The following is a 25701-nucleotide window of genomic DNA, read 5'->3' as shown; positions in this document are numbered from 1 at the left end:
ACTTGGTTCAGCAGGTGCCTAGTAAGTGCCCATTGATAGACTGGCCCCAGGAATTCATTTGACCTTGACAGAGTATAAGGTTAACGGAACTGAAAATCGTTAATTCTTTTTTGTTTTTTTTTAAGATTTTATTTATTTATTCATGAGAGACACAGAGAGAGGCAGAGATACAGGCAGAGGGAGAAGCAGGCTCCCTATGGGAAGCCCGATGCGGGACTCCATCCTGGGACCCTGGGATCACAACCTGAGCCAAAGGCAGACACTCAACCACTGAGCCACCCAGGTGCCCCTTCTATAAACTTCACTCCTTCTACAAACATTCACAGGGCCAGGTCCACACCATACACCTGGCATTCTGAAATACGTAAGTGGTTCCTGCCCTAGAATGTCTATGGTGGGAAAGCAACTTCCACTGGAGCAACTGGCTCAGGGAGCAACAGCCCAGGGAGCCAGGAGAACCCAGAGGGCCTGGGAGGGGCTGCGGAGAATGGAGATGTGAAGGATGAATGGAGTGAGCCCGACGAAAGGATGCCAAGAGCAGGTGTTCCAGGAAGGGGGATTCCGCACAAAGCCTGGAAGGCAACGAAGAAGAAGGCCCGTCTGGTAGTGAAGAGCTCTTCAATTCGGGGACATAGCTTCGTGATTAAAGGCACAGACTCTGCAACTGGACTACCTGGGTTTGAACAGCCGTGTGGCCTAACCTCTCGTTGTGAAGATCTCAGTGAGTTGTGAGGATCTCAGTGGAAGTCGTTGTGAGGATCTCAGTAAGTTGGTAGAAGCAAAGTGGCACGTGGGAAATGGACATGAAGGGGTGGGGACAAGAGGATGTTGAGAGAGAAGGGGAACAGCTAGATGGGGACCTGCCAAGCCAGCTGAAGAATATAAAGGGCACAGGAGACCACTGCCCAGTACAGGGGCAGATCTGGGCTCTCCTGACTACAGCAGGGAATGCGGTTTGGGAGGAGGGAGTAACAGAGGGCCCGGTGTCCTGGGGGTGGACAGGGTGGGGTTGGGGGGGCAGACAGAGCAGAGGGCCAGAGAACAGAAAGAGGCTTACAGTCAGGAACCAGGTCTGACACAGCACTGACCTGCAGCCACCAAGGCCCAGAAAGTCATGAGGATGAGCAGGTGCCAGGGAAGCGGTGTGGATGGGTGGTGACACTGATGATGACATTATTTGTCTACCGTCCCCAAGAGCATCACAACTCTTCACTGAAATGACACGATCCTGGGGAAAGCTGATCCCTGAATGATGGAGAAGTTTCTGGTCCTTGGCACAATGGGGCCTCAAAATGGAAAGTAAGCTCAGTTATGGAAAAGTAGGGAAAGTTCTGTTTCCTGTGCCCAGGGGCTTGGGGATTGAGGCTTGCATCTGCTGTTCAAGTCTTTCTTCCCTCCAGACTGTGAACCTTGGGAGGCAAGGACAGGTCTACATCTCTGTCACCATCTTGTCAGCGTGTGGCTCAGAGCCAGGCTAAGGGAACATCCTCAGTAGGTAATTGTGACTTGAATGAGTAAAGATGGACCAGTGATGTATGTTCATTAGCTGGGTGACCTGTCATCTCACTGGCTCCATGTACAGATAGAAAAACAAAGTCAGGGTGGCGACATCATTTGCTGAACGTCTCACAAGGGCCTAGGTGGGACTCAGATCCAGTTCTGGCTTCAAAGTGGTGCCTTCTCCATTTAGGCAATACAGAGAGTCAGGAGTCTATTTGTAGAACGATTTGCATATATGCCTGCATGATTTTCTCTCCAGAGAGTTCTGTGTGAGGTTTATTGTTGTTGCCTCGACCAAGAGGCAATATGTTGCAGTGGGAAGAGCCCGGGCTTTAAGCAAGGCAGTTGGGGGTCTCTGCTGGACTCAGAGTGGGGGTCACATGACAACAGCCACTGTAGGCCTTCCCCTGACCTGGCCCCTGTCTGCCTGGAGCCGAGCCCAAGGGCCTCAATTTATGGAATCACGGGGATTCTGGTCCTGAAGAACCTGAAGCTCACAGTCATGGTTCTTACCCTTCCGCCTCCCACCCTGACCGTTTCACAGATGAAAAGACAGAAGCTCAGGGAGGTGAAAAGCCCATGACAACCCCTTAGTGGGCTGGTGTTAAACACTTAAAATGGGTGGCTGTAAGGGACAGAGGGAGAGAGAGAGAGAGAGGAGAAGAGAGAGATTAGGTGAGGGATTAGAGGTGGGAGGAAAGCAGTGGGGGAGGGGAGGGAGGAAGGGGCAAAGGTCACCACTTTGTTGTAGGAAACCTTCGGTTGTGCTTGGTCCTGGTGGTTGTGAGTGCATGGTGTGTGTGTGTGTGTGTGTGTGTGTGTGTGTGTGTGTGTGGCCCCTCCCCTCATCTGCCCAGGGTAACCCTGTGGAGTGAGCTCCCTGAGGGAAGGCCAGCTCCGTCTCCATTGTCTAGGCCCTAGTGGGCACGTTGGCAAGTGGCAGCAAGGCTCACTTAACCCCACAGCAGCCCCTTGAGGACTGTATTGCTGCCCCCATCCTGCAGGTAAAGACACAGAGGCCCTGAGAGTTGGGGACTGGCCAAAGGTCTCAACCAGGAGTGGAGTGGTAGGACTCACACTGAGGCCCTGGCTCTGCCTACCTCCTCACGCGGCCCTCCAGAGGCTGGGTGCCTTGCCTGCACTGGTGGGCCTAAGTGCTGATTTGATTGATTGGATTACAAAGGATCTGCAGAGGACAAGTATTCTGCAAATGGCACTTTTCAGTGACAGTTGTCCCAACAGCCCCAGCTTCAGTGAAAGAACATTCCCCCAACCAGAAATCAGATACCTGAGGTCTAGTCCTGGCCTAAGCTCTGGCCTGCAACCCAGTCCTCCTGGTGCAGAAGTGAGGCGGGTTCCGCTAACGGCTCTCTCAGGAAAGCAGCATGGAAGGAGGTGGGCTGGGGTGCACGGCACAGAAGCCACACACCCAGGTTTGGGGACCCTGTAGCGTCAGGGGAACTGTACCTGACACCCACTAGGTGCTCCACAGGAACACTTATTTAGCACTTCCTGTATTCCAGACACTGTCCTAAATGTCATTTAATCTTCACAAGAACCCTATGAGGCAGGGTTTCTATTGTCACTTCCCCTTTCAAGATAAAGGAACTGAGGCATAGAGAGGTTATGAAATGTCCCCAAGGTCACACCGTACTACATGGGGGAGCTGGGATTCAGTGTCAGGCAGGCTGGCTCCAGAGAATGTGCTCACACACGCTCTGCTACAGGGCAGCTCCGGAGCTCCCTTGACCTTTCACGTCATGGCTGGAGGAAGAGGATAGTTTGGCCTTACAGAGGCCACGAGTGGGCTTTGGGGCAGCCGAGGGGTTACTGAGAATCAGCCATCCGACTGCCAAGCAGAGCCTTGAGGAAATCAAAGTCTTGCCACCCTTACAGCCGCCCCTCCAGAGTTCTGTGATGACACGATGTTGCTCTGCTCCCAGCAGCAGGTGCATCAGCAGCCCGGCTGTGAGGACCGTGCTCCCAGGCAGATGGGGAGGACCAGGCCCCACATGTCTGTTCCCTGCTCAAGGTCGCTGAGCCAGTTAATGCGCAAGAAGCATTACTGAGCTGAAGGTATCTCAGCCGTCCTTCTAGGCCCTGGACCCTGCTGCCCTTTCCAGGACAAGGTGGGCTTGGGAGGGGATCCGGCCCAGCCCTCTGGGACTGTGGTCTGGCCTGTCTCCAGGGGGCTGAGACACCCCCGGGGAGACTGTGCCTCAGTCTCTCATTGGCAAAGTAGGGGAATGATGAGTCTGAAGCTGCCTTGAGAAAGGACAAATTGTGGCTCCAGGGACAGTAACAGAGATAGGGAAGGAGGAAGACCAGGGTCATAGAGACGAGGCCCAGGCCACATCCGCCAGGAATTCACCGTGATCCTGGGTAAGCCACTTCACTTCAGCGAGCCTCCCCACTCCCGTCTATAAAGGCACATCAACGGTTGTGGGGTGCCCAGAGTGTTGTGCTCTTCTAGGCACCAAGCTTGGCCTTCTAGCACTTCCCACTCCTGAGTGGGGCAAGAGAACATGTCCAGGCTTGAGAAACTCAGACTCAAAGCCCTCTTCTGCTTTTTACTGGCTGTATGACCTTAAGGCCCCTTTTTCTGAGCTCAGATTTAGAATCCCAGAACCAACATGGCATTTGTTCCTCACAACAGCCCCATGGGATGAACAAGATAATCCCCATTTTCCAGATGTAGAAAAGGGCACAAAGGACACTCAGAGATCCAGCCCTAGGCCTCAACTAGCTCATGGTTTAAAGGGAAGCAACAAATATAAATCAAATATATAACAAATCAGGGTGGTAGCGATGGCCATGGGTAATCACACTGCAGGTGCAAAGCAGAGACTGAAGGGAGTGGGACGGGGGCCCACAGCGGGTACTCGAACACTGGGAGATGGGAGGTGTTTGCCAGGTGGCACGGGGTGGGCAGAGGAGCAGTAGATGCAAAGGTCCATTGGTGGGAAGAAGGTTGTCTGTTCAGGGTTAAGTTGTGTGGGGCAGGGATATAACGAGGCTTAGGCCAGAGAACCTGGCAAGAGCCAGACGGGGGAGGGCTGGGAATGTCACGGCAAGGAGTCGGAGTTTATCTTGAGAAGGGAGAGGGAAGGCATCGAAAGGCCCTGCCAAGGAGTAAACACTGATGGAAAGGCTGCGGGATAGCATGGCGTGTATTGGCACCGTCCAGATTTCTTCCTAGAAAAGCTGGCTCAAAAGAGAAAGCATTGGAGCTGCACTCCACTTCTGTATGTCTCAGGCCTCGTCTAACGTGGGATGATGACCAGGCCCTCTGCTGCCCGCAGAGGAGGTGGGCCTGGGTGTTTGGGCTCCCAGAGCTGAAAGTTTTGATGATAAGGCTCCTGTCTTTTTACAAACAAGGACAAAATAGTTGCATCCTATCAGCTGGGGGAACAGGTCTGCTGCCAAGTTTAGTAACTGACAGATGGCTGCAGTAGAGGGGTTGGTAAAACCAGGAGGGACCTGGGCGAGGTTACTGCAAGGACAGTGCTGGAGGGAAGAGGATGGAAGTGAGAAGGCCAAGGAGTAAGCTGGGGTGACGGCAGCAGGGAGGTGGGTCACCAGCCTCTTGGGTGTGGCTCCCACTCACTGTCCCTGACATGCTCTCAGGGCTGCTGGCCCCAGAGAAGGGGGAGGCAATGGTGCCTAACCACAGCACCGTGGGAATAGAAGACGCACGCTGATTTGCCGAGTGCCTGAGAGTCTACAAGGCAGATGACCGCAGCCTCTTCTCAGAGCGCCGCCCCCAACTCTCAGGGGTGACATCCATCCTGAGTGTCTGCTGAGTGCCAGGCACGGGGCTGGGTGTGTGTTTGCACTCATCTGACACCAGTTTTGTGGCGGCCTGTGCAAAGAGGTGTTGCTATCCTAATTTATTTTACATTTAAGGAAACTGAAATGATACTGCTAGGAAGTGGGAGAGCCAATGTTTGACCCCAAGATGGTCTCATGGCAAATTGCTAGATACTTCCACAGCAGCCCACGGCCTCCTTCAAGTGATATAATTTCTATGGTTTTTTTTTTTTTTTTAAATCTCCCTTTGACCTTAAGGTCTTTTTGAGACTAAATTGAGAGAAATTACTGAACTTCTTCAAACTTACATAATTATATGTAAAAATGTAGTTAATATTAATTCCTATGACATAGAAAAGTTAATATAGTTAAAAGGCATTACATTAAATTAATGAAAATAAATAAGTAAAATAAAAGAGAGAGAGGGCTTAGAACAGCGCTTGGCACATAGTATCACATATTTTATATGCGATATACCCACTAGATAGGTAAAAATGCAAATGTATTATTGAGAATGTGGGACAGTAGGAACTCTCATACATTGCTGGTGGCAGCATAAAGGTCTCAGAGAGAAACTTGGAGATATCTAGTACAGTTGAAGATGCACATATCCTGTAATCTGTCAACTGCCCTAGAAAAGCAATTGCACAGGCACAAGGCAACAGATAGAAGGGCATCTGTGACGGCTTTGTTTTAAGGACAAACACTGTCAACAACTGAATTGTCCAGGAGGATAGGCGGGTAAGTTGAGGTGGCCGACAGACATGGCACAGAGTACACGGCGGAAAGATGTGAACTATAGCCACACTCATCACCTTGGACATTGGGTGAAAAGTGCCAGTGAACACAGAATAATAGTTTCCCAACTATAAGAAGTTCAAAGACATGCAGAACGAAGCCCTAGACTGTTCGAATGCTGACGCGGATGGCAAAACTATTGAGAAAGACGATGAAATCCAAACTTACAGCTCTCTGTGGGAGGACAAAGGTAGAAGGGAGGATAACGAGCTTAAAAGGAATGGATAATATTCTGCTTCTGAAGTTGGTGAGCACCAATTCATTAAATTATTATTTATAGTTATTTATTGAATATACCTATATTGCTCATTAATTGAATATATATGTATGCATATATATGTTGTTGATTAAACGTATATTTTACATGGATTAAATACTTAATAATAAATGAAAAGCAATTATAGGGAGATACATTTGAGATGAAAAAATTATGTCTTATTTACCTCTGGTTGTCTGACACAAGGCCTGTTTCCTGGCTCACAGTAGGTGTTTCTAAAGTTATTTGTTAAGTGAATGACTGAATAAATGAGTGAATAGATAGCTTCTAATCCTTATCTCCCCACTATATCACACACCTACCAACATACACACTGGCCTAGGGCCAGATTTCTTACTTTTGTAAACCACTAGAGACAAGAAAAATCATGCTAGGAAGTGTGGATGACGCTGTATGGCTCATCCTCAACATAGCACATACAAGAGAACTCCACTCAGGCCTACCTATCCATCCATCCATCCATCCATCCATCCATCCATCCAACCATCCACCCCTCCACACACACATGCAGTTAGTAAACACTTATTGAAAGAAATACTCATGGAAATCAGGTGTAACCTCTTTAAAAATGAAGTAAATGTGCATCCACAATAAGGACTCTGCTCATGACCACACTGTCCCTGAGGCCATCACAGTGCTCCAGCTGGATATGGGGGTAGGCACAGGATGCCCATGGAATTTTGTCACTCACCTTGGCACACAAATGAAGAGGGTGTTTCCCCTGGGTGGACTCGTCCTGTGATGAATACCACCTTCTTCTCTGCCCCTTCCCGAAGGTTGTCTGTAAGAGAACATACAAAGAGATTGCTCAGGAGGACACGGAAAGCTGAGACTGGGAGTTGGTATGTGGGAGAGAGGCGCAGGGAACAGACGGCGTGCTTTACATTCATTTCTTAACTCAATGGGTTAGAATCATCAAGGCCCAGCCATTGCTGACTAATTAAACTATGTCCCGGACAACCCAATAGTAAAAGACTACATTCCTGTTGGTACAATTGATCATGTTAATATTACAATCATCTGAAGACGTCGTATCAGTGAAGACCAATCCAGATCCACTGGCTGTGACCCAAGGCAAGTTGGGGATCCTCTCTGAGTTTTGATTTGCTAATCTATAGATGTAGAGAGTACTAGTGATTAAAGCTTGTTAGCTTACATATTGCCTACCACACAGGAAACACTCAGTAAATAATGGAGGAAAGGAAGTAGCTGTTTCCATTAGTCATAGTAGCAGTTGCCATTTAATCAGTACCTTTTGTATCAGGCATATTCTATACATTATTTATAGTTCTACAGAAATATGCACATTCCTTTGACAGAGGCAGAAAGTTCAAAGTCACACAGCTAATAGGTGTGGGTCAAGCTGAGATGAGAACCCAAGCCCTCGTTTGGCTTTGACAAAGTAACAGGGACCAGATTTCTCTTTCAACTTAAACAACTAAAAAATTGGACAAACATACAAAACGACTGTTCTCAGATAGGAGGCAGTGCAGGATTAATATATGAAAAAAAAAGGGACACAAATGAAGTGTGCCCTCTGACTGCCTGGGCTCTTTGCCTGGAGGCCCATTCCAGACCAAAGAGCAGAGAGGGTATCCTTAGCAGAACATGGAAATCTCACTGAGATTAAACTTCAGAGTCTATAGCAGGTCGTAGCTGGGGGGAAATTCTATACATTTCAGAGCAGATGGAGCTCTATGGAAAAAGAATCCCACCAATGTCATGACTCCTCAAGAGTGTTTACAGGGTCCCAAGATGTGCATGGCACCTAAAAGGGTGAATCTCCATGATGTGTCATGAGAAAATGACCAGGGAACTGTGAACTGTACAGCTGTCAGGGCTCACACAGGGCCCAGAATCATTGGAATTCCCACCACCAAAGTGGTAGTCCTCACTGATCATTCAGGGCATTCAGGAGAGAACCCAGAAGGGCCATGTCTTAGTGGTGGGGCTAAGCTACTCTAGATTCATACTAACAAAATTTTAAAATCATGCAAGTATCAAACTGGACAAAAGAAGCTTCACTGTCTGCCATATAAAGTGCAACTCTCTTTAAGGAAAGGCAACAAAATCCAGACACTCAACGATGCGCAATTCACAATCTCCAGTATCCAATAAAAATCATTAGACATGCAAAGAAGTAGGAAAATATGGTCCAAAATCAGAGCCCGAGCTCTTACTGTTTCTACAGAAGTCTCATTCGTATAATAAAGTTCAGCTATGGTGCAAAGAGATTATTAGACAAAAGCAGTGGTCAAGAGTAACATTCCCAGAAGGAATGGGCAGGAGGGTACTTAGTTCCTGGCAGAGGAAGGCTGGATTGACCCAGAACAGACCCATGATCTGAAGGACATTCAGAAATCACCACTGAGAGAAGTTGGGTTAAAGAATATCGTCTATGTTAGAGGATGACCTGGAGGGAGTGGGGAGGTAGAAATAATTAACAGGCTTTTTGCTTCTGAAATGCTAGGGACAGGTTATTTTGAATGTGGTTTATGATCTTAACAATCGAAGCACCAATGTCAGAGACTAAAATAAAAAAAATGTATTAACTTTATTAAGTCTGACTCTAAAGGCTTGGGACTTGCTTGGTCTATTGGGGTGACGAGTATTGAGGTTCCTGCTTCCCTAAGACTAGGTGCTGAGAGGCAGCAAGAAGTACAATGGAGCCAAAATGAATTCCTCTTTTTTCTCCCAAAATACATTCTCAAGAACTCACCCTGCATTCAGCTCTGTGCTAGGTGCTTTAAGAAGAAAGGGAGAGAGAAGCTTATGGTTTAAAAGAGGAGTTAGACACCTGAATATCTCCTAGACTGAATATAAGCTCCTCCAGGGAGAAGCTGCAATTTTCATGGTTCTTTTTAAGGCCATTTCCAGGACCCTGTGGCATAGGTGCTCGGGAATTGGTATTGAATTAAAAAAGATTCATATAGATCATGGCTTATCTTATTTAGTCTTCATTATACCTCCGTGAAGTGGACAGTATCAACCCCATTTTATAGGTGAGGTTCACAAAAGGAAGGGACATGCCCAAGGTCACCTGGCTCTCCGCCTAGGACCCCTCTCCCTAGCCTGTCTCCTCCTGGATCGACCAGCAACAATATCAGATCACGAGTCTGCTGCATTTCCGCCTACGATGTACACAGGAGAGTTCGGCTCCATCCCTTTCTGCTTTGAAGTTGAGCCACTGCCTTCATATTTATGTTGTTTTTTTCACTTACAAAACAAAAAATGAAATGCCACCAAGCCCTTTTAAAAAACACTAACACTGACCCCATCTATCCCAGCAGTCCAGAAATGATAAATAGCATTACCAAGGCCCTCAGTGAACGCTACCTTTATGGATGTCTCCCCTGACCTGGTATCAACTCAATTGCATTCAGCATTTCTGCTGACCACGGAGAAATGCAAAATGGGCATTCTATTTGCACACTAATTTTACTGAGCCCCTGCGTCTTCATAAAATGATAACATGGGGCTAATAAAAATCAAGCATCTCGGGTGCTAATATAAGCAAATGTTGATGCAGGCAGGTAACAAATTGCTTTGTCATTTAGGAGGCCGTAAAAGAGCATTATAATCATCTTTAGGCAAAATGGATGGGTCGCCTTTGCTTAGCTTTTAGCTTTCATTTGCAAAATCAATTTAAGGTAATGTAGCAGCTCTGAGGTGGTGTGACACGGGACACCCCCTCCCTTCTGTCACCGAATCTCCAGACTCGTGCAAAGCCAATTAAACATATTCTTGGAGGAGGCAGCGGGGATGATGGAGGAAGTATGCTTGAACAAAGCCAGAGTGGAAAGCAGCTGAACAATGAGACCAAAACAACCCGCAAGAGGTGATGAAACTGAAGGTTCATTGAGGGTGACACGCTCAAGGGTACAAGGACACGCTCACTGGGGATGGGATAGCCACACCAGGCCCTCAGTTGACAGGTGTTTGAAGCCCAATGTGCTTTGTGTAGCATCACAACACACATGTGCATGCACGTGCATGCATACACACACACCCCTTGGCTGTCATATCCCTCTATCGTCCACTCTTTCCTTAGTTCTAAAATATTTATCAAACACCTATTGGGTAGCCAGTTGTTACCCATTATTATCTTCATTTTACAGAAAAGCAAGGCCAAGAGACATTAAGTGACTTGTCTTAGTTCTCACAGCCCAGGGTTGGCAAAGGCCCCACCGGGGCAGCAGCCTGACTCACCTGTCTCCTTGAATCCCACACCACTCTGCTTCTGGGGAAGGAGGACAAAAATGGTGGCCAGTTACAACAGCAACCAAGTACTATTTATTCAGTACTTACTCTGTGTCAGGCACTTTACACGTGTGACCTTAGTTAATTTTCATAGTGACCCAATGTAACGTCTACTATTCCTACCCTCATTTTACAGAATAGGAAATTGAGGTCTAGAAAGGTGATGAGTGAACTCATGTATAAGTAGCCTGTGGGGCCTGGATGAAACCCCAGGTCTTTATGAATCTCGAATGTATGCTCTTAACACGTGTTGGAGATTAAATAAAGTCCATGGGGTGGTTTCAAAAACACATCCACAAAATCTTTGTGAATCTCCTCCTCGGTGGAGAGGAACCCACTTCCCTTCGCTGTGGGCTGGACAGACAGGCTTGCTCTAGCAAATAGAATACCTTGGGGGTGGAGGCATGTTATTTTTTTGAGATTAGGTTATAAAAAGACTGTGGCTTTCATCTTGGTTGCTGTCTCTCTCTCTTTCATCGTCCGCACTGAGGAATCCAGCTGCTATAATGGGACACTCAGGTAGCCTGTGGAGAGGCCCATCTGGTGAGGAACCAAAGTACCAGGAACAGAGGCCAGCCAAGCCACGCGAGCACGCTTGGAAGGGTACCCTCCTGTTCCAGGCGACTGCAGCCCTGGCCCCCTGCCTTCCTCCAACCTCCTGAGAGAGCCGCCCAGAGGAGTTGCTCCTGCACTCCAGGCCCACAGAAACTGGGAGATTGTAAGTTGGTTTTCTAAGACGCTGAGTTCTAGAGTAAGTTGTCAGGCAGCCAGAGACAAATAATCCCCCTGGAGATGGCTAAAGAAATTCTGCATCTTACCTCCTGATGCCCCAACCTGAGTAAGACCAGGGCCATAACCGTGGTGTCAATGTGGAAGGAGAGCCTTAATCGATCAGGTCAGTTATGAGTGGACCTGTGGTTGGAGCTGCTACAAGATGCCAAGAAGCCCCAGAGAGCACTAGCTGGGCCCTCTGAGGACAAAAGTCTCCCAGAAGTTCACATGGCCAGTTCAGGTTCCCTATCTATATCCCTGTCCCTATCCCTGACAGTAATTCTGACAACAACTTGTCACAGGGAGTGAGTGTGGAGGAGGGAGGGGTGCGAGCTGGGAGGGGAATGTGCAATGTTACAACAGGAAAAAGATTCCCCCCCCCCACCCCGAATGCAAGCCTTTGTCATTTTCTAGACTTCATGGTCCCAGAAGGCCATCATAAAGTCAAGAAAATACCTTCCTACTGGTTTCCAAACCAGGCCGGCTGCCTTGTTTTCTCTAACACTCCAGGGCCCAGGCGGGTCCACGCAACTGCTAAGGTGCAGAAATAGAAATCCACGGTTAGCTGCCTGTGCCCGAGGGCCCACCCAGGACTAGAGCGGCCTTGTCACTGGTCTCCCCATGCTGGCACGTCCTTGCCTCCATTCTTTGGCTCTGGCCACACCGAAGTGCTCTTCCTGCAGCCATATGGGAGCATCCCACTCTCCCAGCTCCGACCCTGTCCTCCAGGCCAGCGCAGCCTCCTCTGTGTGGCTCCCCTCATCTGTCGGGGCTGGTGGCCGCTCATCCCTCGGGCCCCTTCCCCAGCCTCGGCCACCTCCGGGCAGCGGCGTAAGCACGAATGGTCTCCCCGACCTCCACGCCACCTGGCACGCCAGCCCCCACTCGTCTGTCTGTCTGGCTTGCTCCTACTCAGTCTTCCAGACTCTGCTCAGATGTGCCTCCTTTGAGGAGCGAGAGTGGGCACTATGCTGTATCCAGGACTTGTTCTGGGCCACCCCTGGTGTTCGTGTTGTGCTATATTTGATCTCCTCAGCACAACCCTTTTGACTTCCTTCTAGAATAGAATATGGCACGTTGGAGGGGCAGGTGAGGATATCGCTCCACTGTTGATACTGACCATGATGAGGGAACAGGAGCTGGGGATGATAGTGAGAACGCCCTCAAAGAGCAGAATTGTCTTGTACATACATTTATGAGAAAGTGGTGTTTAGGAGGCATCGCCGGGGCTTTCTTGGAGGCCCTGGAGAACCCGTGAATGCATCTGGGTAGAGAGAGGACCTGATGAAGCCAAGCTGACGAGGGTGGATCCAACAGGAGGGGAGGGTTGGATGCAGGACACTGAGAAAGCCACTGGTCCCTGTGTTTCTTCTGTCCCCTGAGGGGGTCCCGGCCTCTGGCTTCCCAAGCAGATGGACCAGGGCTCACATCCAGGCCCCACAGATTATGGTCCATGAGGCCTCCAGGAAATTACATACACATTCTGAGCCTCGGTTCCCTGTGAGATGAGAATAATAATCCCTAGCTCACAAGATAAACCTCAAGCAAGAGACTTTAAGTCCCTACCCTATGGCTTTGCCTATAATAGCAGGTCCCATTTATTGAGAGAAAAACCACAAGAATAGGGTTTCTCAGCGCTATGAACATTTTCAGCAGGGCAACTCCTTGTGTGGGGCCCTGTGCTGTGCACTGTACAGTGCGTCTCTAGTCCCTGCCCACTAGATGCCAGGAGCACGCCTCTCCCCACTTGTGACTATCAAAAATAGCTTCACACATCACTAAATGTCCAATGTCTTCTTGGAGGCAAAATAGCCCCTGGTTTGAATATTTTATAAGCCTCTATAAGAATATTTCACCTTATTCAGATTGGCCTTGTCACTATCTTCCCAAGGAAACTTTATATCTCTTAGACTTTCTATCTTTTCCCCAACTCCTCCGAAAAGTCTTCCCAGATCCCTCCAAGATCACAGTGCCTTCCCCCTCCTGCCTCTGACCTCGCAGAGTTCATCTGGATCCCTCAGCAGGTCTTAAGTCAGGTGCTACCTCGCAGAGGCAGGACCAAAAGCCACAACTTGGATCGGTCCTGCCCAATGCCAGGAGCTGCTCTTCCGGGCCTCGGGGCCTTGGTAAGAAAACGTGGTGTGGGCAACCTGTCAGTCCTTCCACCCCCTAGACCCTCGGCCCTCTGGGTCACATTCCCTCAGCTTCGTGCAGCTCTCCCGCAGCCTAAACTCTCGTAATTGCGTGATAGACTCATGCCTGCTCCAGGGCTGGGACTGAATCTCTACCCTCGATGAGATGGAAGATGAGAACAGGGATTACTGTTGAGAGAGAGGATGGAGCTCATGACAGAGAAGCGCTCCTGATGAGAAGTGAAACGTTATTTCTGGAATTTCAGGCCTTTGGGAAAAGGAGCCTCTCTGGATCACCTCCTATGTCTAGAGCATATTAAAACCACTCTTTTGGCTTTAAAAAGCAGTCAGAAGGCCTCTGACTCACAGGAGGCTCACAGAGACCATCAGAACTACAGAGCCTGGGGGGGGGGGGGTCACTGATAGAACATCCTCACTGTGAAGATGAAGGGAGAGGCCCAGAAAGGACAAGTGACTTGCCCCCAGCCCACAGGGCTAGAGATTGGTTGAGCCAGGTCGGGAATCCAGGGCATGGGACTCTGTCCACACAGCCTCCTCTCGTGACACAGGGCTGCCTTCAGCAACGTCCCTTCGACTGGCACCTGGAAACGGCCTGGTGGGTGCCTGACAGGGGAGTGAAGGAAAGCCGAAGAGCTAGGGGCCTAAATACAGAATGTGAGGGCCAGCTGTCACCTTGATGGTCACCGTGACAGCGCTCCACCCGGTCGCCCCTGCTGGGCTAGGAAGTTTATAGAGCCTCCTTGCTTGGGGCTGGCACTCCAGGCCCTGGAGGAGGTACACTTGCAAGCTTTGGGAATAGGGGGGCGGCAGGAGGGACCTTCCTGCTGCCATCTGTCTTGATCCCACCACCCTCCCAGCACCTCCAGAGAGTCAGAACTGGAGCTGCCCTCTCTGAATTCCTGCTGAGGTGGGGTCTACTGGGAAACAGAAGGGAGACTGAGACTCCCGCGGGAGCTTTACTGTGAACTGCTCTCCGGGACACTTGTGAGAGGTGGGAGTTATGTGGGATTGGGACCATCTCTGTGGGGACTTGAATGGATCCCATGGGGAGCTCCAGGCCAGGAGGGCCCTCCACGGTTGTTCTAGGAGGTAATGGGGCTGCCTCTGGGTCTTGCATTGACTGCTTACTGGATGCGGGCTGCCTCCAGGGCAGGGCTGTAACCTCAGGCAAGGCAGCTTCCCTTGGCTGAGGGTAAGTTTCTGGAAGGAAATCAGATGTGAGTCGATGTCCGCCACCGCCACTCGCGGAAAGTGAGAGGCTTGGTCCTGAAGGGGAGTCGGGTGGTGCGCAGTATCTGCTATACCAGCCTTTGGCTGAAGTAGCTGAGGAGAACAGGGCCCACCCGAGGCCCCCAAAACAGGAAGGCCAAGGATCTTTTTCTTTTTTAATGCAATTCTATATATGTACGTCCTAACACTGACCAAATGCCAAACTTGGGGCTGGCCCCTGAGGACATGGAGATGAACCAGACGCTGTTCAGGAGCTCAAAGACTATGGAGAAGAGAGCTCAAGCCTGGTATGGCAGTTTGAATTTAAACTTAAATTCTAGAGTCAAACAGGAGGGGTAAAGCCAAGCTCTGCTGCACATGGCATTGAGCTCCGAGATCATTCATTTCTTCCTCTGCAAAATGAGGATCATGATTCTGACAAGGGATCTTGTAAGAATGAACTGAGGTAATGCACTGGGTCTATGCACCTGACCTGACGCACATGGCCTGTGTTCAAAGGATGGTAACTAACGGGGGCGCCTGGGTGGCTCAGTCAGTTAAGCGTCCAACTCTTGGTTTCGGCTCAGGGACGTGACATTGAGCCCCATATTGAGCCCCAAGTCCAGCGTCAAGTCCTGCCCGCATCAGACTCCACACTCAGCAGGAAGCTGGCTTGAGACTTTTCTCCCTCTCCCTCTGCACCCCCTCCCCGCCCAAAAAAGAATAAATCAATTTTTTAAAATGGTAACTTACAGACACTTAGAGGTCACTTGGTCCAACTACCTGATTTTACAGATGCAGACACTGAGGTCAGTAGACTCCATGACTTTGTCTTTTTCACTATTTGCATTCCCAGGACATCGCACACAGAAGGTGCTCGATAAATGCTCCTGGCCTAGTTGTAGAGCCCTCGTTGCTCTTTGGTAGAATGAGCTTTGGGGGCTAGAACCAGTGCCCAGGCTTTCCCCAACACGGGCTCTGCCTTTTATCTCTCTGAGCCTCCAGAAATTCCTCACCACATCGGGTTTCAGCTTATTAGCAAATGCAAATTGAATTACGTGGTGCCCTTTTGCAACAAGGACAACAAAAACAGTTTCCCCAGGAAAAGAGGGCGAGAAGAGGTGAAAGCTGGGATGAAAGTCGAAGACAATACATTCTAATCAAACTTGATAAATATGTAAATTAAAGCAGCTAAACAGTTGGCTTTGACAAATGACTTGTCGGTAATGGATTTTTCCAGCGCGAAGGCGAGAGTTCAGCTCGCGGGCCGGCTGCGGAAGGCTGCGGGAGCACCTGCTGGCTGCCAGGCGAAGCCACTGAGGGGACAATCCCGTGCCCAGAGGAAGGAGCTGAAGGGGCAGGAAGGGGGGTAGGGGGGGAGCACTCCCGAACGCACAGGCTGTGTCCTGAGGAGCCCACAGATTCGCTCCCTCCAGCCCTCCCATCGCCGCCTGGCGCTCTCAGCAACTCAGGAGCTAGTGCCTTTCAGTGTTTTCTCCCCTCACAGGACCTGACACGGTGGTGGTGCTCAGAATAGAGATTTCCTGGGACGCCTGGGTGGCTCAGCAGTTGGGCGTCTGCCTTCGGCTCAGGTTGTGATCCTGGGGTCCTGGGTTCGAATCCCGCATTGGGCTCCCTGCAGGAAGCCTGCTTCTCCCTCTGCCTGTGTCTCTGCCTCTCTGTGTCTCTCATGAATAAATAGATAAAAATCTTTTAAAAATTAAAAAAAAATAGAAAAGAGATTTCCTTAGCTTGCTACATAGTTCCAAACGGTCCCCTTCCTAGGCCCACTCTCATCTCTGTTTTTCCTTCTGTAGAATTAGCTGTTGGATATTCCCAGATATGGAATGCAAGAAAAAAATTGAGCTGTTAGCTCAGCTGAAGGCCCGTATAGCACGGAGCAAAAAGGAGCCCAGGGACTGCAGGTTGTCTGCAAAATGCAAGACCGTGGTCATTGTAAGCACCGGATGTGTGTGGCGGTGGGTGTTACTTAGCAGGAGATAGCCAGAATAATTGCTATGAAACTGATGATTCTAGCAGATTTTTAAACAATAGTCAGGTGAGAAGTGGTTAAAAAGGAATGGGTTTTGAGCGGTTTCTGTGTGCCAGGTACTTTTCACACAGTATGATCCAGGTCTCGCTGGACCTGGGGAGAACTGTCTCATTTTCCTCCTACCACAGACAAAACATCTGAGGTGAAGTGCCTTGCCCAGGGCCACCCAACAAGCAAGAGTCACAGGTGGAATTTCTATCTGCTTCTATCCCCTGAGACCGGTCTTTCTTCTGACACCCCCCAAAGGAAGCCTCATTCCTGAGTTACACCCGATGAAAGACGCTACTGTGGGTGTACAGGAGTGCAGGCCCGTACACACATCTGCTTCTGGCTTAAACTCCTACAAACTCCCGAGTTTCTGTACAAAGTCATCAGAATTGAGGTACAAAGAGAAATTCAAGGTGAATGGTTTGCAGGCTTGGAAAGACACTATTAATACAATTTCCTCAAACAGAGAACCACTATTTATGAGTGCTCAAAGTAGCTTCAGGAAAAGAGTTTCCTGGTAGGGCAGGGAGTAATGTGATCCATGCCCAGAGCTGAAGATCCATCTTGCCCAATGCTGGAGGAATTCAGATTTGAAGAGTGTTCTTTCTTTCCTATTGAGATCTTCATTGACTTGTATAAAAATACCACTCTCAATCTCAAATCCCCACTGGCATCTTTATATAAGCACCGAAAATGCTACTGGGCTTTGGAGATTTCATTTAATGAAGGAAAAGTATTTCTATTAAAGAGTGTGATTTTTTTTTTTCTCTCTCTCTCTCAACACAACATCTTCAGATGAGCCAGGGAAGCTGGATTGTTCTGGACTCTGAGAAAACAAACTCACCCATGGCTCACCCATGACGTGGTTACACACACTGCAGAGTGACAACAGCCAAGGGAGGCAAGGAAGGGTGGGTGATGAGGGGGAGATGAGGGCAATCATGACAGATGAACTCCCACGAGCCTGCGCCCGCACAGTGTAGGAAGCACTTGGGCTGTCACGGGGAGGAGAGTGCTATTGCCACCACTCAAGCTCAGTCCCCCATCTGTATCATCTGAACAGCAGCGCCCCCTCCCATCCTCTCCTGGGGCCTGTAATCCCTTCTCGGGCAGGGACCCCACTCTCCTGCTTCAGGTCTGGTCCTAGAGCAGCTCTCGTCCACTAGAAGTGAACCCAAGCTGCTGACTCTGGCCTGCTTGTCCCCTGCTCCCCCCACCCTCCTTCTCACCCCTCCCTCACCTGCCCACCCACTCCATCCCATGGGGGTTCTTTCCAACTTCTCTGCCCCATCTGGGGGGCTCCCCTGGCCTCTACGGGTCTGGCTCCTCACCACATAGGTCTCTGCTTCCCACGTGCATAGTAGCCCCATGACCACAGGAGCTTGATCTTACTAAGGGCTGTGGGCCCAGGTCTAAGGTGGCACCCGGCAGACATACATGTGGACTGCGTGACAGATACAGCTGACGGGGATGGAGGGGTGCGCGCTGGGGAAGGGGAGGGCCTTCAGAATAGGACTGGAGATGTGGCCGAGGTCCACTGATTATCTGAGGTCAAACAGCCGGGGACTGGTGAGGACAGGCCGGATCCCTGGGGGATGCACATTAGGGCTGTGGGGCTTCTCCACCACTCCCAGAGCCGGGGGGCCCTTAGGGAAGGCCGTGTGGTCCTGGGAAGGCCAGGTCCCGGCTGGGTGCCTCGGTCTCCTCACCCAAACAGGGGAATCACACCATCATCACCGTGTTTCTGGGTAGCTGTGAGGCCTGGAGGAGTTAAAACAAAGCACCAGGAATAGTCCTTGTCACGTGATAAGGCCTCACCTCAACGTTTGCTATTCTTGGACATTCAGCAAGTGTTGCTCAGGCTCCCCGTCACCCCCTGGCCCTGGGGAGCCCTCGGCCCCGCCAGGCAGTGGGGTCGGGGGCACCCTCTGCTCTTTCCCCTCCTCGCCCCTGCCCTGTTCCAGGGATGGCCCACCTGCATGGTAGGACTTTCCTTTGCTTCCCGTCCCCGCCTGTCCTCCCTGGTGGCTGAGCTGGGGGGCAGAAGCCTTGTCCTGTTCAACTCCCCCTGGCATTCGTTTGTCTGCCTGACACAGAGAAGGGCATGTGGACATGGTTATTTTAATGCAAAAAGTTGTGAAATGACTGCATGTAAATGTAAAACGCTCCCGAAATTAGCAGGTACCTTGGGGAGCGGCCCCCAGCCCGTGCAGTCTGACCCGCTCTGTCCTGTGCTCCTAGTGGTTCCTTAGTGGCCCCGCTCCCCTCGGGACCCACCCGAGCCCATCTCTCCCCCAACCCTGTCCCTAACCCCCCTCACCAGAGGTCTCACCAGGGAGAGGGAAGTTCAGGGGGCGAGGGGAGGCAGCCTGGAACGTCTCCTTGGCACCTTATTCGGCATTGTTTTTTAAAAAGGCTGAAGGTGGGATCCCTGGGTGGCTCAGCGGTTTAGCCCCTGCCTTCGGCCCAGGGCGTGATCCTGGGGTCCCGGGATCGAGTCCCGTATCGGGCTCCCTGCATGGAGCCTGCTTCTCCCTCTGCCTGTGTCTCTGCCTCTCTCTCTGTCTCTGTGTGTGTCTCTCATGAACAAATAAATAAATAAAATCTTAAAAAAATAAAAATAAAAAGGCTGAAGGTGTAATGGTTTGTTTCCTGGGCTGTGTCAGATTGTCCCCATACCAAAAACATTGTGTCAGAGCAGCTGCATCAGCGTGGCTGAAACAAAAGGACTGTGTCAAAGCGATACGAACTCTGCAAGGAAGCCACCTGGCATGAGCGGCCCCGATCATGGATTTAAAAACATACACCATCCTACGTGGCTTAGCAAGCAACCCGCGGCACTGAACACCAACTCTCCCTGTGGTAATTCCTTTCTGTTCCAGTGAGGATGTTTCCACCACCCTAAGGATCAGGGAAGTTCAGGATGGGGCCTGACGCCCCACGCAGGCCACAGAACAGAGATGGCTAGAGTGGAGTATGGCCTAGTTAACCTCCCCCACGCTGCAGCCAAGACACCGAGAGAGAGACAGTGACTTGATCAAGGTCTCACAGTCAACTGGATTTTCACAGGTTAGATCAGAACCATGGGATCCATTCCCACACAACCTCCCCACGCTCTGCACGGGCTTCTGGGCCACAGCGTCACCCCCGGACTCGTGCACACACGCAACAGAAGGGACAGCCGCTGACAGAGCTCGGCTGACGCTCTAACTGCCCAAGTCCTCGGCACGCTGCTTGAAAACTGGATCGGCCAAGTTCTCGATAAAAGAAGCTTTAGTGCCCAACCAGGCGGGTTGCCAACATGCCTTTAGCCGGGCAGCCCGCTGGAGCAGCAGGGCCTCCTGGGCCCCGGCCAGCCAGGGGGATGGTGAACCTCTGCAGCGCGGGGCGCAAGCGCGGAGCTCACTCTCTGCCTCTATTTCCATAATTGGTATTTCTGCAGCTGCTACAAAATAAACCTGTGCTAACCTGAGTCAGGAAACGTTCTAGCCCCGCTGTCTTCATGGCTCCGTGGCTTGGACTGAATGGAGTCTGTCCTGAATAAAACAGCATCAAAACTTTAGTTACAAGAACATATTTCCAGGGGGTGTGTTTACAGAGTGGCGACTCCCAGGCTAAGGCTTCTAGGATAAACCTGGACCCTGGACAGAAACGCGGCCTCCGGTGATCCCTGGGGCACCTGGACTGGAGCCCGGCTGAGCTGGGTTTGCAGCTGAGTGACACGGGGAAGCTGCGGAAGTGCCCTCGCCTCAAAGGCCCAGCGAGGAGAGGGATGGAAACCACAGGGGCCCCCCAAGGTGGCCTCTGGCGTTGAGGGTTTCAGAAGCCGCGGCCCCACCGTGGGGCTGCCCCGCGCACCTGGGAAGGCACGGGCCTCAGGTGCTGAGCGCTGGAGGAGGTCGCAGCATGGGGTGGGTGACCCCACCGCCATCGGGGCGTGTGACCCTGGGCGAGCCGCTTCCCCCACCTGTGCCTCCTCCAGCCCTCACGGCTATCAAACGGGGACCACGGTGGGCTATCTTGTTGCACCCTGCGGGGTAAATGAGCTGGGCACTCGGAAAGCACTTAGTACGGGGTCTGGCACCCAGTGAATCGTATCAATATGCGTCTGTTCAATAAAGTGAGTGCCGACGAGTGACCGGGTTCAGGTGCTCGGACACCAGGGTGGCAGGGAGATCACCTGCAATTTCCAGGACGAAGAGGCTTGCCTTGTGAGAGCTAGTCCGCCGGCACAGAGTGAGGGGGACCGGGACCCCCAGGCCGAGGCTGCTGACTGCCTGCCACTGACCACTTCCCGGGGAAGCAGGGTGGCAGCGGGCACGGGCTGACGCACCTCCGGAGCTCTGAGGGCTGTGGCAGGCCTGGCCTCTCCCTGCCTCCGTCCAGGGGGAGGGCAGCCTGACAGCCCTGACACGTGAGGCTGCTCCCTACAGCCAGGGCCACGCGGGGGTGACCTCATGGCGGGGCTGACCTCACGGTGGGGATGACCTCACGGTGGGGATGACCTCACAGTGGGGGTGATCTCATGGTGTGGGTGACTTCACAGCGGGGGTGACCTCATGGTGGGGGTGACCTCACGGTGCGGGTGATATCACGGTGGGGGTGTCCTTACAGTGGGGGTGACCTCATGGTGCGGGTGACCTCACGGCGGGGGTGACCTCACGGTGGGGGTGTCCTTACGGTGGGGGTGACCTCATGGTGCGGGTGACATCACGGTAGGGGTGACCTCACGGCGGGGGTGACCTCACAGCACGGGTGACCTCACGGTGTGGGTGACCTCACAGTGGCGGTGACCTCACGGTGCGGGTGACCTCACGGTGCAGGTGACTACACTGGGGGGTGACTACACTGGGGGGTGATCACACTGGGGAGGTGACTAGACAGGGGCTGACTACCCTGGGGGTGTCTGCACCTGGGCTGCATCCCTGGGGCCCGCCCTTGCCCCTCCCTTGGACCCTGCCCTCTGGCCGCACCCCCGTGCCCCCACTGCCCTGCAGATGGTACCCAGCCCCCCAGGGCGCTTGCCCCTTGCCCCAGCTGCTGAGGAGGCCCGGCCCCCGGGGACCAAATTGGCTCCACAGCCCCCAGCTCACCACTCCACAGCCTGGGGGTGCCAGCCGTCAGGAGCGCCCCAGTCCCTTGGGCTCACATGGCTGTGCCTGCCCTGTGTGAGCACGGAGCCCCCGGGGTGGCGAGACCGTGCGGTCACGGGCTGCTCCCCAGAAACTTCACATCTAGTAGCAGGTGACGTGACGAAAGGGAAAGCACGTTCCCCAGGGAGGCCTGAGGGCTGAGAGGAGGACAGTCCAGCAACCCGGAGGGTTCGAGAGAGGGGGGCACGGGCGCTGGACCCGAGAGGCGGCCCTGGACAGACACGCGGGCGCCCCGGGCCAGCGCCCTCTCTCTCCGAGCTCGGGGCCGCCGCGATCACCGCCCCGCCGCGGGCCGAGCGCAGGGCCGGGGTTCCCGTCTGTCCTCGCCCCCTCCCGGGCCGGGTCATCGGAGGTGGGCACGGGGCCGCTCTGCTCGGGGGCCGGGGAGCGGGACCGGCCAACCTTCGCTGGGCCTCGAGGCCTCGCCTTCTGGCGCCAGCCTAACCCGAGTCCCGGGAAGAAGGCGAGCCAGGCGGGCTGGGCTTCAAGGGCGCTGACGCCGCAGTGACCGGCTGGCAAACGTCCGCTCGGGGCCCGTGTCCTGGGAAGGCCCGAGTCTCCGATGCTGATCCCCACGGTGCCCGTCAGAGCCCTTCTCTTTAATGCCGAGTGGACGAGCTCCGGACAGCTATTTGCATTTTCAATTCTAGAAATCATTAATATTTTAAAACTGCTGGCCCTGCGGCTTATTGACACACCGACATCTCCCACCTGCTCCTGGGAAAGGGCAATTCTGTATTTGAGAAATATTCGAACACGGGGCCATTTCCCAACTTTTGTTCAGATTCTGCTTTGGAATCCCTGCTCTCGGGACCGACAGCCGTCGGGGAGACGCTTCCGACTGCGGACCGCGAGCCCTCCAGGGCCGCGGGCTGAGGGGGGCGCCCGGGACCCCCCTGCAGGCACAGGCCAGGCTCCGAGGAGGGCTTCGGATTCCAGAAAACAGTTCTGCAGCTACTGGGAGCACACGAGACACTCGGGAGACCTGTGCTTAGAGCAGCCCCTTCAGTCACTGTCAGCTGCCATGACACGAGGTTGAGGTCACGCTCCGGGTCCTTGAGTCAGGCAGGCCTGGGTTCGAATCCCAGTTCTGACAGCCCTCGTGGGGCGGCGATCGCCAGAGTGAACGGTTTCCTCGGCTCCTTAGTCTCGGTGTCGGGGTCCCCGATGGCTGGCTCACTGCCTGCTCTGGGGGCACCTCCTGTGAGCCCCACCTCCCCCACGCCCTGCCGCTCCCCGTTCCCGCCTGCCTGGGGCCTCGCACCGTCCTCGGCCCACCTCGGCCCACCGTAAGGCCGCGGCCCAGCTTTGGCCAACGCGCTCAGAAACCGACACCAGCCGCACCAGGTCTCTGGAGGACGTGCTTGCCAGGGATCTCTTGCCTGCGCACATCAATATAAAAATGACACAGCTATAATTTGCTTTCAGATTCAAACTGGGAAGGTGACCTTTGACCCTGTCAAAAAATGAGAACAAATTAAATTGAAACACAAAGTCATTTCCGTTGTTTCAGGCCTCTGGATTTCTAATTAACGTGCAGCCCAACTCTGAGGGCCGCAAGGGGGTCTGTGAAGGGGCGTCCGCTACCTTGCACGCCCAGCAGAGCTCCGCAGAGCACCTGGCATCCATTTGTTTTCCTTTCCTGGAACACATTGTGCTTCTTGTGGTCACATAGGTCCATGGACAAGAGCAGTTCCGGGTGTTTGGAAAAAAAGAAATTGCTAGAAGCTGACCTTGTACAAAAAAACACACAAGGAATCGGCCCTCAACACAATCACTCACCTGCCCTGTCCCGGAGGGGAAGTCAGAAATGCAGGTGGGATGGCGATGGAGTGGGGGGTGGCCTTGCAGAGAGGGGAGGTCCTTGCGGGGAGGCAGGAGGCGTCTGTCGCCTACCCCTCCCCAGCAGCCCCCACTGCACTCAGAGTCTCAGCAGGGCAGCTGGGACGTGGATGTGCAGACAGTGTGAGGGACAGAGTCCTCACTCAGTTGACAGCAGGGCCATCAGCAGGTGACGAGCAGGAGGGGACAATGCAACCTGGGCTGGGGTCTTCCAGGAGGTGGCCGCCACTCCTGCTTGGGGACGTGAGGAACAGTCATGCTCTTCAACCCACTGATTCCCAAACTCACAAGAGTGAGAATCACCTGGTGTCCTTGCTATAACTACAGGGTCCCCAACCCACTCATAAGACCTCATTTGGTCTTAATTTTCTCCTTGAGCCCGACTTGAGACTCCCTGAATTAGAATCTGCAGCAAAGTGCCTGGGAACCTGTATCCTTTTATAAACGAGTGCCCTCGATGCTTCTTATGATTGGACAGCTTTGGACATCCCTGGAGCACTAACATTTTCCTTATTGGAGCCGTTGGAATACCGTCTGGCCTTGGAGAAGACACCGTCCTTCTCGGAGCTTCCACGTCCACGTCTGTGCAATGGGGATGGGAATCCCTGCCTCTCGGGGCTGTACTGGATCTGAGGAAGAATCAGATGGGCACACCAGGTGACTAGACAGTGCCCGGCACTTAGGAGAAGTCCTGCCCTCGTGTGCGTGAGAAGGCTGCTGTCCTCCAAACCTCCTCCAAACCAATGCCCTCAGTGGTGCTGAGAATCCCTCTTTCCGTTCTCAAGTTTTTGGCTCAAGCCACGGAGCCTCGGCCTCCATGTCCCTGCCCCCCAGGGGCCTGTTGGGCTCCTGCCCCATCCAAGGAGCCAGAGCCTTCCCCGGTGCAAGATGTTGGGACACGGGCTTCCTCGGGGAAGCTCTGCTAGGGAGGCTGGGGTGGACATGACTGCCCAAGTCCTTGACAGAACCGGCGGGGGCTGACAACTGATCTTCCAGATTTCCACTCTCCACCTCAGGGCTCCTGATAATTTCAAAAACAGTAGGCCCAGTGTGGGGAACAGGGACTCTCAGCCCCGAGCAGGGCTTTGTGGGGTGAGATCCCTCCCTGTCCATGCAAGTCTGCCAGAGACAGGGGTTGACTGAGTGAAGAGATGCAGGCCACCAGGGTGTGTCCGGGCTGAATTAGGTCCTGAATTTGTGTGGTGAAGTCTTGACTCCCGGGACCTCAGGATGTGACTGTATTTGGAGACAGGGTCTTCAAGGAGAAAATGAAGACAAAAATGAGGTCTTATGAGTGGGTCCTAATCCAAAATGCCTGCAGTCCTTATAGGAAGAGGTGATGAAGGCACAGGCCTGCCCAGAGGGAAGACCATGTGAGGACGGAGAGGAGACGGCCATGCACAGGCCCAGGAGAGAGGCCTCAGGAAAGCAGCCCTGCTGGCACCCCAAGTTCAGATCTCAGCACTGCTGGAGAGACCACGACAGAGGGCCTAGGCCTCAGTGCTGGCTCCTTCCCTTGGCTCTTTTTTTTTTCTTTTAATTTTTTTTCTTTATTTATTTATGATAGTCACACACAGATAGAGAGAGAGAGAGAGAGGCAGAGACACAGGCAGAGGGAGAAGCAGGCTCCATGCACCGGGAGCCCGACATGGGATTCGATCCCAGATCTCCAGGATCGCGCCCTGGGCCAAAGGCAGGCGCCAAACCGCTGCGCCACCCAGGGATCCCTCCCTTGGCTCTTTGACCCTGACTTTGGGAAAAGGCTCCCCCAGTTTTCTTATCTGTGGAAGAGGAAATCAGTGGGTTGGCTCCCAGGTGGTTAACACGGGCCTATCTCCAAGGAGATAACACAAGCACGATGAGCCTGGCATTTACCAAGTGTAAGAC

The 25701-nt window shown here is 52.5% G+C and overlaps 1 protein-coding gene across 15 annotated transcripts in view; it reads right to left on the bottom strand.

Moving 5' to 3' along the window:
• Positions 1-25701, bottom strand: part of AGBL4 (ATP/GTP binding protein like 4) — a 1422311-nt gene that overhangs the window by 119577 nt on the left and 1277033 nt on the right. For all 15 annotated transcript variants that reach the window (XM_038558098.1, XM_038558102.1, XM_038558088.1 and 12 more), the window contains one exon: positions 7077-7166. In XM_038558098.1, the coding sequence (XP_038414026.1) occupies positions 7077-7166 (90 nt within the window). The remainder of the gene's footprint in view (positions 1-7076; positions 7167-25701) is intronic.

The sequence above is a fragment of the Canis lupus genome, chromosome 15, assembly GCF_011100685.1.
Source record: "Canis lupus familiaris isolate Mischka breed German Shepherd chromosome 15, alternate assembly UU_Cfam_GSD_1.0, whole genome shotgun sequence".
In the NCBI taxonomy this organism is placed as follows: Eukaryota; Metazoa; Chordata; class Mammalia; order Carnivora; family Canidae; genus Canis; species Canis lupus.
This window is presented reverse-complemented; position numbering and strand designations above follow the sequence as displayed.